The sequence below is a fragment of the Triturus cristatus genome, chromosome 10 (assembly GCF_964204655.1).
Source record: "Triturus cristatus chromosome 10, aTriCri1.1, whole genome shotgun sequence".
Taxonomy (NCBI): domain Eukaryota; kingdom Metazoa; phylum Chordata; class Amphibia; order Caudata; family Salamandridae; genus Triturus; species Triturus cristatus.
The window spans coordinates 112,239,934-112,256,270 of record NC_140593.1 but is presented as its reverse complement, the minus strand read 5'-3'; the positions used below and the strand labels follow the sequence as shown (position 1 = coordinate 112,256,270).

At 41.0% G+C, this 16,337-nt stretch overlaps 1 protein-coding gene across 3 annotated transcripts in view; it reads right to left on the bottom strand.

Annotated features, from left to right (window-relative positions):
• Positions 1-253: 253 nt before the first annotated feature.
• RBMS3 (RNA binding motif single stranded interacting protein 3) overlaps positions 254-16,337 on the bottom strand; it is a 1,484,785-nt gene continuing 1,468,701 nt past the window's right edge. The window contains exons 12-14 of one of the 3 annotated variants that reach the window (XM_085630564.1): positions 11,532-11,612; positions 5,052-5,173; positions 254-1,306 (exon numbers count right to left, since the gene is read on the bottom strand). In XM_085630564.1, the coding sequence (XP_085486690.1) occupies positions 1,300-1,306; positions 5,052-5,173; positions 11,532-11,612 (210 nt within the window). In that variant the 3' untranslated portion in view covers positions 254-1,299. Of the gene's footprint in view, positions 1,307-5,047; positions 5,174-11,531; positions 11,613-16,337 lie in introns of those variants that run through there. The other 2 variants (XM_085630566.1, XM_085630565.1) reach the window with 2 other exon arrangements.

Sequence of the window (16,337 nt, the reverse complement as noted above, 5' to 3'; positions counted from 1 at the left end):
CATGTAAAATAGGACAGGATTCTTTATGTAGAACACCAGTGGAAGAAAGTTTAAACATACAACTAAGAAAGAACTGGTCCGGCCATAGAGGTCAAATAAAGATAAAAAAGGAAGAAAAAAAAAATCTTCTGGACTGCGTAAGGGTGTCACTTCATCTTTGGTATAAAATAGGCCATTCGTAGGCTGCATTTGATCACAACTAGGAAAGACTACAGAAATTGTCAACAATTTCTTCTATCTATTGCTTTTTTTTGCACTTTTTTTACCATAAGCGTCTATCTACTTACATTTTGTAATGCTCATAAGCTTTTTTTCGCAATGTGACAAGCAAAGCAGACTAAAAACTTCTTAAAGCTCATAAAAAAGATTGCAGATAAAAAGCACTAATGCTTTTGCTAGCGATCACTCGGTAAATAAAAAAAAGTAGGCATTCTGCAAAAATGATCCGCATTTCTCTGAATGCGCATTTTCTTTTTTTTTTGTTGATTTTTTCATTATTTTCATTAACCTTACTGTAAAACTCTCCAGATTTTTGAATTTTCTGTTGAAACTTAAGACAAAGTTCAGAAAAGTCCCAGCTTATTTTTTCTTCAAACTCTTGCAGTTGCCACTGATTCTATGTCGACGAAATTTCTTCAAAAGAAGAAAAGCATTTCATTTTAAACTGTACAGCTTATTTTTCATCTTATGATCTCATATTAAACTCTTGCACCCATTAGCTAGTGCAAGCACATTTTATTTTATCCTCTTTTTTCCAAGAAACATGTTGGAAAAGCTTGCTTCTATAGCTTCTGACGTCCTTAAAATTAAGGCAATTAAGATTCAAGATAAAACCTTACCTAAACATCTCTATGAAAATAAAAAAAAACACTAAATTGGAAAAAAGTGAAAAAAAGAAAGAGTAGCTTAATTACTGAGGAAGACAAAAGTTTTTCATTCATTCTTGCTCCCTCTTGACATCTTCAATTTCGCTGTGTTCAAAAAAATTCATCTTCTGATCCTCCAGAAAGCTCTGAAGTCAAATGTTCATCCTGCTGAAATGTAGACCCAGTATGTTTCCTCTGGGTTTTTCTTTCTTTCGATTTTAAAACAAAAATAGCAAAATTAAAATTGTCTGACTACATGACGGAACCATTTGCACAGCACATGAAACACTTCGATTTTTCGTTGAACAAGGTAGAAAATGAAAGATAGCATTTGTTTGACGCCTGTGCAAACTGGAAGCCAACTTCTTGTTGAGTGAAGTTTCTCCATTCAAGGCAAAGTTTTCAGATCGACATTCTTCACTCTGATTGCAGTTTATTGTCTGTGAAAAACAAATGAATGATATAGGTTAATATACCACATCATCTATTTTATGTCTTGGTGTACTTTGAAACTCTTTAGAGTGACTTAAACACAGCTGTGCACAGTCTACCTAGAAGACATTCAGAATTAGGAAGTTAAATGCAGGTTTCGGGTTGGCGATGCGACGAGCGCAAGGTAAGTGGTTTTATTATTATTTTAATTTAATTTGAACTATCCCATTGTCTGTCAACTTCTTCCCCTCCCCACCCCCACCCCCCCCATTCAACTGCACTTACCTGTGCTGGCCGCACCTGGGTGCCGGTTGAAAACTATAGGCACCTACAGTGCATTCAAGTAGCCCTAAAGGTAGCCAGCTGCTTTAAGCGTTTACAGCAAATGTACTACTGCTGTACACATAGGCTTCAGGAGCAAAGTAAAAAGTATAGTTGGAAAGCTAAGCAGAAACTACACATCCTTTTGTTACATTATATTTTTAATTAGGGAGAGCATGTGTACAAAAGTGCCATTGTGCTATCAGTACACACAATAACTTAACATGAATGAAATCATCCAGTGTTGGTTAGTTGGGGAAGAAGGAATGTGGCTCATAGGTGTCGTTGGCTATGAACATCAAAGTTTCATACTAACAAAATGAAGTAATATTTGTAGAAACGTACTAATAACATATTTCTTTCAAAGCATCCAGCTGAAGCGAATGTACTGTCAGATGTGGGGAGAAAGTCAAAACTAAGTGACGATCTAATATGCAATAATGTCACACCACTTCAAAAAAAGCCCCAGTTCTTGATAGCATTTCTTAAGTATACATTCAATGATTTAGTACTTGTTGCACTAACATATTTGATTGATTTTAAGTTAATCTACGTAAGAACCTTCCAGCTCATGTTACTAAGAGAAAGTCATCTGTAGTCTCTTATGTTTAGAATTTAAAGAGACATTTTCTCTTCAATCATGCTAAATAGTATTAAAATAGTAAAAATATTCTATCAAAATTAAATTAAATTTTAAATTAAAGAATAGTTCTAGGAATGCATGTCAAAGAAAATTACTGCAGATTATACTAAGCTAAAATTTTTGGGATAAGGTGCTAGTACAGAGCTAGTGAGTATCCCCTAAGGAAATATAATGTGCACTGTTCCAATCAAACATATATATATTCATCCCAACACCTTGAAAACAAGCATGTGATTTTCAGGTACTATCCTGAAATGGTTACCATCCTATCGGCACCAGCTCAGAGCAAAGAGTTTCTAAAAGATGTAGGTTACACAAGATCACAGACACTGCCTGTCAGCTATGGAGTACCCCAGGGCTGCTTCCCCTCACCAATCAACTTTAACGTCTGTATGGAACTTCTCGGATACATTCTTTCAAACAGCAACAACAATTTCAATCAATATGCCACTGACTTAATATGCCTCTACTTAAAAATATCTTCACCTAACAACATACAAAGATGCAAATCCTGCCTCAAACGCATCCAGTCTTGGATGTCAACCAAAATTCCTGATCTCACACATATGGATTTCTCCTGTTTGCCAACAGTACCAAACACCCTCAGATTCGAGCCTGGCTCTCCCACTTAAACTTACCAGGGTTCACAGACCCACCAACAGACCATACCTAAAATCTCTGGGATTGACCCTCAAAACAGAACTCTTGTTAAGTCCACACATTAGCAGTAAGACCAGCTTGGTTACAATTTCTCAACTTAAAATTGTAAGCCATATCTCCTTCAAGAAAAACTTCACAACTGCACATGCCTTGGTCCTCTTCCATCTGAACAGAGGGAATAAGCTGCTCAGTGGTCTCCTCAATTCCACCTTCATGCAAAGAAAGACATACTACGCAAAGCAGCACAGCTCACCAAGGGCTCAAAGAAATTCAACCACATAACTGACATCTTAAGAGTCCTACACTTCCGCTCCCTTGCAATCCAGAGCATCATCAAGACTAGGTGCACTACTTATAAAACCCTAAACAACAGGATCCTATCTTGCCTGGCAAATAAACTAGCCATGTCTGAAGGACAACACCAGACCAGGAGCTTGGATATCACCAGACTGAAGGTAACACACTGCAAGAAGATAAAAACAGACAGCAACCCTTTTTACGCTCATGCTCCCAGGTTCTGGAACACCATCACTATCAAGATCGTTTCAACACCAGCTGTCCAACAATTCCAAAACAAATCTGAGGACACATTTCTTCAAGAAGCACTACCCATGACCCAACAGTCTACCCAGGACCTTCTCCCAGTGATTGTATCTCCCCGGGGACCATGCCCCAGTTCAGCTCTCTGTTGCTCTGAAGTATGGTTTGCACTCTACAAATACCAACACCTACGTACAACGATGGGTAAAATAAGATGCAATAAAATATATGCTTGGAGTGTTCAGCATTTCAATGCACTTTAGTTATCTGTCCCGTAGTGAAACACCCTGGTGGGTAAGCAAGCTAAACAGGTGGGGTGTGTGAATTTGTCAAAGTTGGACTTGACTACCTAGATTAATTTCATGAAGTTTAAAGTTTTAAAACAACGAGTGAAAAGTCCCACACAAATTAGGAATTTGCAGGAGAACAAAATAGGTGAACATAATTTTGAGCAGGAATTCTCAAGATTATGAGCACAATCTCCTCCAAAAACGTTTTTGGTGGGACATTGCTCTTGACATAAACTTGGCAACTTATTTACGCATTTTCACCTTCGTAAAAGTTTACAGATGTAATTAATATTTTGCATATTGAGGCATACAGAGGAGAAGGGGGGGGAAAGCTTGTCCTTGGAAAAAGAGTCGGTCATGCTAGCTGGTATCAATATGGGCAATTATGCATTATTTTAACCCCTTCCCTGCTCATGACGGAACCGTTCCGTCATGAGCCACGGTTGTCGTGTGCTCATGACGGAACGGTTCCGTCATGACAATCCTGCCGGCGGCCGCTCCGCCTGCGCGGCGCTGTTTCCCCGCCTGTGCGGGGCGACAACGCAAATGGGCGGAGTCATGACGGAACCGTTCCGTCATGAGCACAGCTCAACTGTGGCTCATGACGGAGCGGCTCCGTCATGAGCACAGGCCCGCCGCGCTGCCCCCCTGCCCCCCCCAGCGCTGCAGCGGAATGTCCGCAGCAGCGAAGGGGTTAATGTAGCACCAACCCAGTACTCTCAAGTAACTACCTAACACACTAAAGGACTGAATTCACCAACTTTTGCCTCACTATTTTACTATTTCTTGTTTCATATTTTTTGGGATTAACACCATATAATTAGAGAAACAAGTGCAAGGTTATTATTTCAGATTCATATTACATGAGATTCAACTCACCACCTGACCAGTCACCAGAAATATGCATTACAAAGCTACTAACCCGACAGATGCCACCCATTACAACCCCCAAGCGTGTTACTTTGCAATGTGTAAATACAAAAGAGCAAAAATAAAATAAAACAAAGCGACATGGGCATGAGATATATATCCCTGACCACCAGCACACATACCATAATGGTTCAAAGCAGTGTAATGCTGGTAGAACAAAATAATACAATAAATCAGATTTTTAACCATTAGTATTAACAATTTATTATTTAATTATGCGGGTATACATCCACCATATTTTCAAGTGAGTATGTCAACCATTCAGCAGTATAATTGTGAGCGCGAGCAAGTGGAGGTCAGCTAATGGCCTGCCAAAGTACATTTGTTTCAAATATACTGTAGATAAAAAACAAAATCGCTCTGTCTTACTTAGATTGTTGATAGGAATATGCAGTGCCAAGTTCACTGGATGCTTCCACTGTCAGCTGTTGCCCACTGACGTCCTGTGATGAAGGCGCCACTGACTGAGGAGAGGTATCTGTTACCACACCCTGTGGAGGCAAAGACAGGAAACAAAACTCTGAAGTTAGATTAGGTACTGGAAATGATTCAAGGTATATTAAGAAATCAGAGGTCGGGAAGGTGAGTGGTAGTAAGAGTGCCTTATGATAACGTCCGGAGTGTGGGTGCGGCTCCACACGTATCCGTTATCACTGTGTCTCCATCGAGAGTGAGACTATTTGGCAACGAAGTACTTCCCGCTCGTGTCTACCCTCCTTTTTTATCTTTGAAAGTATCTTTACCATATGTAGATTTCTTCACTTCTTGAGTCGCTTATTCCCACGTAATCTCTGGACTACCTGAGGTTATTTATCATCATTCAACTGGAGGTTTTCCTTGTACCAGTGGATTGTGGACAGACCCCTCCGTCCTCGACTATTCTTGATATATACTATACCTACTGTCATGAGTATTTGATGATGCCAAGGGCAGGAACACTCGTTCTCCCCTCAAGCCTCTGCCAATATGAGTAGATGTAATCTCTGTACCTTGTGAGCTCCCATACCACATATCCGGTGTCTTGCTCACTTCATACAGAAGGCCCCCCAAAAATGTAACGTATTACACAGTCTACGCCCTGAAAAAGGAACTATGTATAGGTAGTATTGTACCGAAACGTGCGTCGGCGTTTTGTCTTTCTGTTTGTGATTCTGACTTGGTGTATAACTATATTATTTTTGTACTATCAATTGTTAATACGTTGCAGTTTCTTTTGTTTTGTGATATTTGGTTATATGTACTTAATGTGTAATTTTTTCACTGTTCATAGTGGGCCTATGTTTGTTTAATGCTCATATTTATATGAATGAAAATTGATTATATATGTTTTGGACAAGAAAAAGGGAAATAAATTGTATTTTTTTTTTTTTTAAACTGTTGATTGTTACACTTGATATTAAATATAAAAAAGAACTTCTTTGAAACCTGGAAACTGTGGGACAACACTATATGCATCTTGGATGAACCACCAATATTGTTCTAACCGTAGGAGGAAGATTTTGTATGTTGCCTGTATCTGTTACCACACCTTGTGGAGGCAAAGACATGAAACAAAGCTCTGAAGTTAGATTAGGACTGAAAATGTTTCAAGATATATTAAGAAATCAGAGGTCGGGAAGGTGAGTGGTAGTAAGAGTGCCCTATGTTTAAAGGGGGATAGGCCACAAATCTGACTGCGTATCTGAGTGAGGAGCATGAATTTCTCTGTGTTGCTGCTACGCAACCATTCACATGTCTTCGTTAGTAGAAGGTTGGCTGGACAGTTGGGAAATGCATATGGCATCCAAAATTGATGACTTGCTCGGCGAGAACGCATATTTTGCGAGCCAATTAGGAGGGTTCTGCAGTAGTGAGAGTCACTCCGAATGAGTGAGATTATGAGTGCAATGTCAATAGAATTACATGAATGTCGAGTAAACTCTAATTTCGTGGAACTAGGAAAAGGGAAGGTTCATGCTCATGCAAAATAAAACAACAAGATCCTTTGCAGAGGGGACAAAGACATCTGGGAGAAAAAAGATAAGTAGGGTTTAGGAAGGTGGGGAAAGGCCAAAGGATGCCGGGATGAATATGGTTTTAGTTTTGAAGGTTTGTGCTTTAGAGATCCTAAAGACATCCAGTCAACAACAGACAACAGGAAACTAACTAATCAAGTTCAATGCTGGCAATTCCCACAGATGGAGGCATATTTAGGGGCAGATTTACAAGTCCCTTGTGACACTTTTACGCCGTTGTTGCATCACTTTTGTAAAGCAGCGGCGTCATATACAATGCGCCACATTTCGACACATTTACAACCTTCACGTTGTAAAGCCCTGTGCTACATTATACCTGCGTCAGGTATAATGTATGATGGGTGGGCTTTCCGACGTAAGAGAGGCCCGTAAAAGTGACGCAGTGAAATCTACAAGATTTCCCTGCATCACTTCTATGATGCCACTGCGTCAAAACCTTACGCTGCTTGAAGCAGTCGTAAGGAGTGACGCAGCATAATAGAAATAGGCATTCCTGAGCATTGCTGGAGTTGCATCGTGCTTGCAACACGAATCCAGCAATGAGTTGCCTTTCCGCCAACAGATGCGTCACGCATCTGTCAATTCTTGCGCCACGGTGCGCCACATTGTAAATGCGATGCATTCATTGTGGCGCAAGGGTTTTTTTGCGTGACGCCCCTTAGTAAATCTTCCCCTTAGTGAACAAGTGTAACTAAGCGGTCTGATTAGTTAAAGAGGAAAACTTTGAAGACAGTAGATTGGAATAAGCAGATGTGATGAACTATGGGATGAAGAGAGGACAGTACAGTGGATTAGAAAGCATGATATCTGAACTGGAAAGCTTCCAGTAAGTTGAGAGTGGAGAGACAGATGTGACCTGCTTCTCCATGCCACAAGATATCTGAGAAGAAACACAATTTGGTGACAGAGTGGTAGTTAGAAGGCGATGAGGAGTCAGTAAATGATTTCTTACAGAGTGGTAGAAGCATGGCAGACTACAATCATTGTCGGGGCAGGAAAAGTTGGTTAAGAACTCTTTGAGAGAGGAGAGAGGTTGGTAAGCATGTAAGAGGAGATGGCTAAGGGTTTTAAGAGCACCAATAATAAGGGAAAGTTACCTTGACCATTGTACAATCCATAGAGGTGGCAATGACCAAAGCAGGTTCACTCTGTAATCCTCCTTTAACATGTCGACCACTAATGATTTCAAGACTCTGTTTCAATACTTGGTAAAGAGATCAAGAGTGTCTGATTTTTTTTATTTAAAATAAAAATCCTCTGCCCGAATACTATTTGGGCAAAACTGTCGACAACTGTATTATTGTTATGTGGTAACTTTAACTAGTTTAAAATATTCTAGTAACGATTCCAGGAAAAAACATATTGTGCTGTTGAAATTATATCTTCCTTTTCAATTCAGGCATTAATGTTTTTGCAAAGCCCTTATGAGGTAAAAGGCAGTAGCATCTAACTGGGCGATGAACTCAACTACCAGCCAGTGGTAGATAATGAATATTTTTTTAAGGCACATTGGAGTGCTCTGCAGGGTCTGAAGGCCATACAACTCCACAAGTAACAGTCCAGTAAGTTGTCCCCCATCCAGGTGGATGTCATTTGAATATTGTCATGTACTATGCAAATGAGGTCCAACTACTTTCCACTCCAGAAATAAGATACCTTTTGCCATTACAATGATAGCAGTGGTAGGGGAAGTACCACAAAGGATCATATCTGCATCTTCCGGGTCTTATTCTTAGTGGTGACAATAGCTTACTTGCAGGAATATATCAGAGGGCCTGTGGGTGGTGGGACGATCTCTGCAGTCATGCCTAAGTCTATGGAGAGTGCTGGAGAGACAACCTACCCAAGGGTGGGGCAACCACAATATCCCACTGCTCCGAGACAGTTCAACCTGGCGGCAGTGAGGTCTGCTAAGCAGAAATTGTGATTATTTGATAAAGCAGTCTACCTGGGTCTTTTGTATTGCCCACAGTATAGATATATAAAATCTTTATGTTAAACACTGAAATCTTCCTAGGAGGCTTGGCATAGTCTTGGGTGCTTGAGGCTGCTAGAACTAACACGCTTCACAGCTATTATTACATTGCCAACCCTGTTTGTTGTGTATACATTGACATCATTATTATTGAAAAGAACCTATACACACTCCATAGGAAAACCTATTGCAGTTATTAAACTGTCTGACATTAAGGACAATTTTACAATTGGAGATATCACCCACCTCGCCTGACACCCAACTAATTTTCAATCGTGCCTTGACTTTTGACAGGTGAGAATAGTCCCCTACAAATTGGCCAAGTGTCAAATGGTATTTCTTGTTTACATAGTCTAGTTGGCTGGTTACTGCACTGGGTTGCCCATTCTGAGATATCTTGCTTATAGTGTATGGTCCTGAGCAGGCACATGTTGGAGGAAGACATGGATCTGTGATCTGCTGGGATGGACTTTGTTACTATCATTCTATATTTGATTGCCATTGCGAGATGTCCAAAGCCGTCATAGTATGTAGCTAGTTGGGACCCGCAGTGGTGGATTACATTAAAGGCTTCACAGGTGGACAAAACTGAAGTCTATAACGGAGACACAAGGCAGATCTCTACACTTATTCCATGCTTGGTCAGTTGGCGATGGGTGGTTTATTTCTATGGACTGGCCCAGTGCTGGGTGATGGACATGGCCCATAGCTGTGTTGTCTAATGTACGTTTGAGAGCATCAAGCAGTATAAGGAAACTATTATGCAGTCTGTATTAACTACAATTGACTGCCCAACCTTTGAGTATTTTTATATTTATAGTATATGATTTTTATATATTATATTATATTTATATTTATTTTTATACATCACTTACTGCTCCTGAAGAGGTACTGTAGCATGCTGCTCTGGAACCCAGGGTTAGAATTTTCGGGGGGGGGGGGATTGTTTGGTTATTGGGTTTATGTTAAAAGTTCAAGCAAGAGACACAAAGTAATTTTCAAGTCTACTTTATTGGTCATCCAACTCACCGGAATCACAGACATCTTTCAACATTCTAAGTCGAACTTCAGCGGAACATACCACGGTAAGGGGAAAAGAAGGGGTGGGTGGAATGTACCAAATAAACAGTGAGATTACAACAGTTTAGTCTTGCAATTTAGTGGAAGAGGGGGATATGTGAATGCATGCATTGGCTGGCTGTTTTAATCGAGGAGCTACAGGTGATTAGATATTGGTCGGTTGCAGGGGTAAGACTTTTAAAGGAAAGGTTGTGATCCTTGAAATGAGGTGTGGGAAATTTGTAGTGATACAGTCATAGGGTTTACGAAATCAGAGGCTATGGTCAGAGAGAGGAGGCATTCAGAGGATGGAACAGAAGGAGGTAGTTATTTGAAAGAAAAAGGAGAGTTGACAATTGGAAGTTTTAAGTCAAAGTCAGTTTTCATGCAGGGTTTATAGGAATATTGGGGAGGCTTTTTCAAAAAGAATGCAAAGCATGTGGAAAGAAATGCCATTATTTGCATGTGTTGCAATACCATTGTAGGCCAGAGCCCACATATCACCATCACTCGTGGGTAAGAAGAGTTCAAATGAATATGGTTAATTTTTCCATAAAATCCACTGGAAGGAAAGTACAAATCAGAATTTACGGACATTTGCTTAATCACAGATTTGTATAGCCATTTCTCTCCCACCACTCCCCTGGGAGCTTTTATAAAGGCTTTTTTGACTATCTTCTAAATTATGAGACATCTGTCAAATACGAAGGCTAGGAATTAAAGCAGATGTGTCACAAGGTTAGGCATTCATGGTCTCCTGCAGTGGTGACCAACCAGTGTCCAGGAAGGCTAGATAGTCAGGATATCCAGAGTGTAGGTGAATGATTTCCATTTAAATTCATTGTATGTAAATTAGTATAATATGTATATCAGGACACCTTGCCATGATTCTGGCTCTCCTGGACATATGTTAAGCACAGATGATCTATGGATATTTGCAGCTTAATTTTTGCTTAAGCATGTTGTGCAAAGAAAGAGGATGGGAGCTTAACAACAACGAGTTTCAAATAAAGATGTACCACGAAAACACGAATCAGCAGGGACGCTGATTGAACAGAAACACAGCGTGTAGAGCATCCTCTAAATTGTTTTTCCTGCTTCAAAAAAGACTTCTTCAGAGCCTAAATGCATGAGACACCTTCCTTGAATTCCAGCCTTCATTCGGATTTGGAGCTTTGGGGGTTACATACCTTTTTCTGACTTTGCAGCCTCATTCTTCTGACATAAATCATTATATTTCACTATCTCTTTCAAATATTGGGATAAACTTGATATGTGATTACAAAAGGTTCGACTCCAAATCCTTCGTGATTAGGCTGCACATCACAATTGTTTATACAAAAAATATAGCCCTGCAAAATGACAACAGCCACAACGGAAGGCCTGATTCGCAAAGGTAAGCGTACACTGGCTGTCGCAACGGTACTACTGTTTTGATATTTACAAACTACAAGTGTAATTTTGTTACTAGTGTATGTTGTGTAAGTTTACCTTTGTGAATAGGGCTCTACATACACAAACACACTGTTGTGAGGGTAGGTAGAGCTTTATTATTCTCAATTCCACATCTAAGTATCCTGAATCTACGCATATACATATTGCCAAGTTACATATCATTGGAATTAAGAATAGTAAATCTATATTTACATATATATCACTTATTTTCACATTATTTTCACAATACTGTGGTAGTCCATATTCCGGCTCAATATTCAAACTTGATATTGCAGGCGAATACCAACTGTTGTGAAGAATTTGATGAACGTGTGATAAAAGCTTCTTGAGAAACAGCACACTTACTTCAACAGGTACAGCTGTTGGAGGCACAGGAGTGTAGTGAGGGATGTAGGTCCCTTGCATAGGTGCAGCAGCAGTCATGTACTGGGAAGAAACACAAAGAACAGCAGTGTAAGTCAAATGTCACTCAGGGCAGGTACAATAAACAGCCCAGTGATGCTCTCTGCATGATGTTACTTGTTATCAGCCATTCAAGGGTCGCTCCTGTTGGACTATCAGAGAAGAATAAGTGACGCTACAACGTGATCAAAATGAACGCGGTACGTTAGATCGCAGTTTTTACAACGCAAGTCGTTACAATGACTTGCGCTGGACTTAAGAATAGTATGATGTACTATGCCAACACCAGTCTACGTACAGTAGGGAAGGTGTTGGAATAGTAAATCATACTATTCCTTAGGTTAGAGCGCCATCCAGCGCAAGTCGTTGTAACGACTTGCGTTGTAATACCCGCGATGTAAAGGCATTGCGATGCAATGCCCGTGTGGTAATGGATGTCTCCCATCAGAGAAACATCTGCTCCAACCACAGAGGAACTCAAAAGAGTGCATTTTTATATAGTGCTGCCTACCCCAGTGGTATGTTCATTTACAGTCCTTCTAATAAGTGATGTTAATACTATTCAACTTAAATCAACATATTTTATTGACTTATTGAATGAAAGGCTGAGTTTGCTCTTCTGGGATTCATAATCTGTGTTGGGTAAGATTCTAAAAGCAAGTTCTTACATCATTGTGCTTTGTTACGTCCTCATGTGACGTTATCGCCAATACCAAGACCAGAACGTGCACTTTTCGTGGTTCCTAAGCCCCTGCACCCACTTTCAATCCAAGCATGGATCACCAAGGTCATGATCATCTCCACCACACACAAAGCACAGAAATTGGGGTTTGTGGAAAAAGATGATTAATTTTACTCACAAGTCGACCACTCATACTCCGGAAGAGACAGGATGCATCTTTCTAAAAGTCTTGCGGGACTGTCATGATTTTGGACTATGCCCCATCATGGTTCACCTACTTAATTTTGCTACTTTCCCGAGAGATATGGGAAGGTTGCTCGAGTGACACTTTTTACATGACTCAGTCATCAGGGAAGTGATCAAAAATGTGATTCGGGAACGTGTGGGTCTGCAATGTCCTATAGCGATTATTGTTAGAGCCATAATATAGTGGATAAAAATATTCATTCTGAAATCCTCATCCATCTGTAAAATGTCTGAAAACTCGGTGAAATAACTAAAGGTGAATACTATCCCCCTGAATGTGTAAACTTTATTAAACTAGAAACCTCCAGTCATACACGAAATAAAAGGAGGCCAGTGGCGGTCGAAGCAAGCATTCGCCGCCGGGTTGTGTGGGATCACAGGGCTTAACGTTAACCTTATATCCAAGTTTTTCTATGCTTTCTATGCCATCCTGCTCTGAATCTGGATAGAGATCTCTGGATCCCTTCAAAGAGCCTTAAGAGATCTTGTTTGGCAGGACAAACAGCCAAGGCAATCTATAAAACGACTTAAGTTCCCAAGCAGTTTCCTTGGGATCAAGGACTTCAAGACCAATCCCCCCCCCATACCCCCCCACTAAGAATACTGGGAGTATGGCACCAAAAACAAACCTGTAAACATTGGCCCCTTCAGGACCAGGCAGTGGTGGGCAGTACCTTGTGATGCGTGACATGCGTTGACAAAATAAGTACCCCCCTAAAGCTGTACTGCAGCCAGAATACCGGCCCTCTCCTTGAAGTGTGGGACTCAGTAACTACAGCACAACATCTAACATAGGCCCCGAACTCGGGCAACAAGTCTTGCAACTAGGGCCGGCTTTACAGGTGGTAGCACCCAGTGCGGCCCTTTTTTTTTGGTGTCCTTCCCCCCCCGTGAACTTCTTCTTCAAAGATTCCCTGACTACCACCCTAAAAACAGTGAGGGCATCTCTCCATAGCCCCTTTCTCACATGCATTCCATTTTCTTTATAGCGCAACAAACGCAAGAGTAGTGTGTCAGAGCACTTTGTATCACACACAAATTATACAGATACAATTAACTATAGGAAATGTTCCATAAGACAATAAGGATTGCAAGATGTAGGAATCACATGTCATCCATAGTAGTAGGCAGTATTGGTAATATTTACAAGCCCCCACAGGAACTTCACTTTTTAAAATGTTCCTGTGGCGATAGGGGCTTCGCCTTATTTACAAGGTGGCTTTCAGCCACTCAATATGGCTTAACGTCGCCTTGTAAATAAGGCACCCTTTCTCCCTACACTAAGCGTGAATGGGGTGGGCAATGGGTGTTGCGGTGGGCATTTCATCACAACACCCATTGATTTTGATGCTGCGCCCTATTTACAAGGGCAGCATAAATAAGAGGCAGAGCCAAAATTAAGACCAGGGAAAACCTGGTCTTAACATGATGAAATGAGGAGAAATGCTTTATCTCTACTCAGTTTTGCTGGTTTTATGTGTGCAGCACACATAGAAACAGCACAAAGCCATGAATGATTGTTTATGTGCAGGAAGGTGTCCCTTCCTGCACATAAACAATCATTAAAAAAATGACAATTTGCAACTACTATGTGTGCTGCACAATGCAGCACACACAGAAGTTTCAATTTGTGATTGTTTATGTACAGGAAGGGACACTTTCCTGCACATAAACAATCATTCCTTAAACGCAGGCACCCTTGCACTAAAGTGCAAGGGTGACTGCGTTGGCTGTTTAATTTAGCATCGGTGCTAAGGAAAATGCAGGGAAGTGCCGTGTCTTTGTAATTACGGCTTGGAATGGCGGAGCGTGACGTTAGCATTTTGGACTTAACGCCATGCTCTGCCATTCCCTTGTAAATATGCCCCTATATTCTAAGAGTGTTTGCTCTGTAAAAGCACAAATTTAGGATTTAAAACATATCACAGTGGGGTTGGCTTTAATCAGAAAAATGTATTTCTATCCAAACCAACCATTTTTTAACAGCATTAGGAAAATGAACGACTTGGGGGGGTAGGGGGGGAGGGGGGAAGTAAAGTTCTAACCTATGCCATGCACTTTGCATGCAGCTCTTTGATGACTGCTCATAGGTCACTGTGCTTTATCACGATTGCAATTTATGAACGGCAAGTAATAAAAGGATCTTTGTGACCAAAGCAGTAACCAACTGAGCTATCAACATAAAATACAGTTCTATGATCTGTATGGTACCCATTCTTTGCAGCAGGTGTACTAACCGTCTGTGCTCCTTTATGATGAGTCCAAACTGCCTCTAGACTAAACTCTGATCTATCACCAGCAGGTATGTTAATCCCAAGAGTCATCTTTACATTTTTATTGTGGCAGGAAACCTTCTGAACACATACGGAACTCTCTAGCAATGCATTTAATCCCGTATGATACTTCTAAACACAGTGACCCCCATCGAGCCTGGTGCCACCTGTAATTAAAACAGCTGCAACTGGTGAGAAGATGATTAAACTCCTTGATAGTACAAAAGGCCAGATTTCAACTATGTATCATCTCCTGACAGCTCCATTAGACACTAAAATGGAGAGACACGACCCAATGGGACCACATAACTGGAGGATTATGGAGAAAAATCACTAGGCCTAATCAATCAGTCCAATATAGAGAGGTCCTCGATAAACTTGCGGACAGGCTTGTACAGGACCTTGGACAAATTAAATAAGATGTTTCCCAGAACATCAGACAACCGTTGGAGGAAATAGGTACCCAAAATATATCTGGCGGACTTGTCCAATTGTAGCAGAGCAATAGGAGGAAGTTCTTGCCGCCATAAAAGAGCTGGGGGGTCCCAGAGCATAATGATCCAATAAAGGTAATTTTGGGGCCTAGGCAAGAGGGATGGGGTTCCAATCTAGGGAAAGAACGTTAAAATTTGTGGTAAAAGCCAAGATGGTTTTGGCAAGATGCTGAAAACAGAAGTCATCACTTTCTTTACATATGTGGCTTGTAAAATCTGGAACACTATGGCATTGGTAAGACAACCACACCACCTAAATCAAAGATAAGGATGACTTCCTAACTGCCAAGCTACCCGTGTTGTGATAGACGCAAACGGAAAACGGAGATCTTGTGTTTTCCAAGGCTGCGGACCTTGCATCTGCTCGATTAGAAGGAGGTCATGGATGTGTGGGACCCTAAACAACAACAGACTACGAAGAAGTTATCCATGAAAATTGAGATCAGTGGACACAAGACCTGGTAATGTGGAGCACACATCTGTTGTGCAGGTCAGAAGTATGGACCAGAAGTTGGGACAGGTTTGAAGTTTCTAGAATAGAGTGTAGCATGCATGAAGATTAAGGAGCACTTTAATTCAACAAGCACACCACACATTGTGTGTGGGGAGGGGGGTCATCCTGAAGGCGCCTGCCACCACCACCTGAAATTGAGCGCCACAAGAACTCTACACTCAATCCAACATGCAAGCGTTCACAACACTGGTCAACCTAATCCCTAAAGGCACTCATTCTCTCAAAGCAAGGTGAGGTTAGCAATGCATCAATGCATGTCTGAAAATATCCATGAACAGGGAGGGGATGTACAGATTGATGGAATCGGATTCATTTGAGTTCACGATCTAACCAGCTTGAACGTTACAAGATCAATGGATGCCTGAAAACAGAGATGCAACATAAGAGCCAATCACCAGCGGGCCTCATCACAGGCACCCAATAGGCCTATGCCCAGTGTTCAAATATTGTAACTTTTTCTCTGCCTCTGTGGTGTGGGATTCTTTCTGCTTGCGCCAGGACTGTGGAACTGGTATGTACCGCAGGTTTCCCGCCACACTA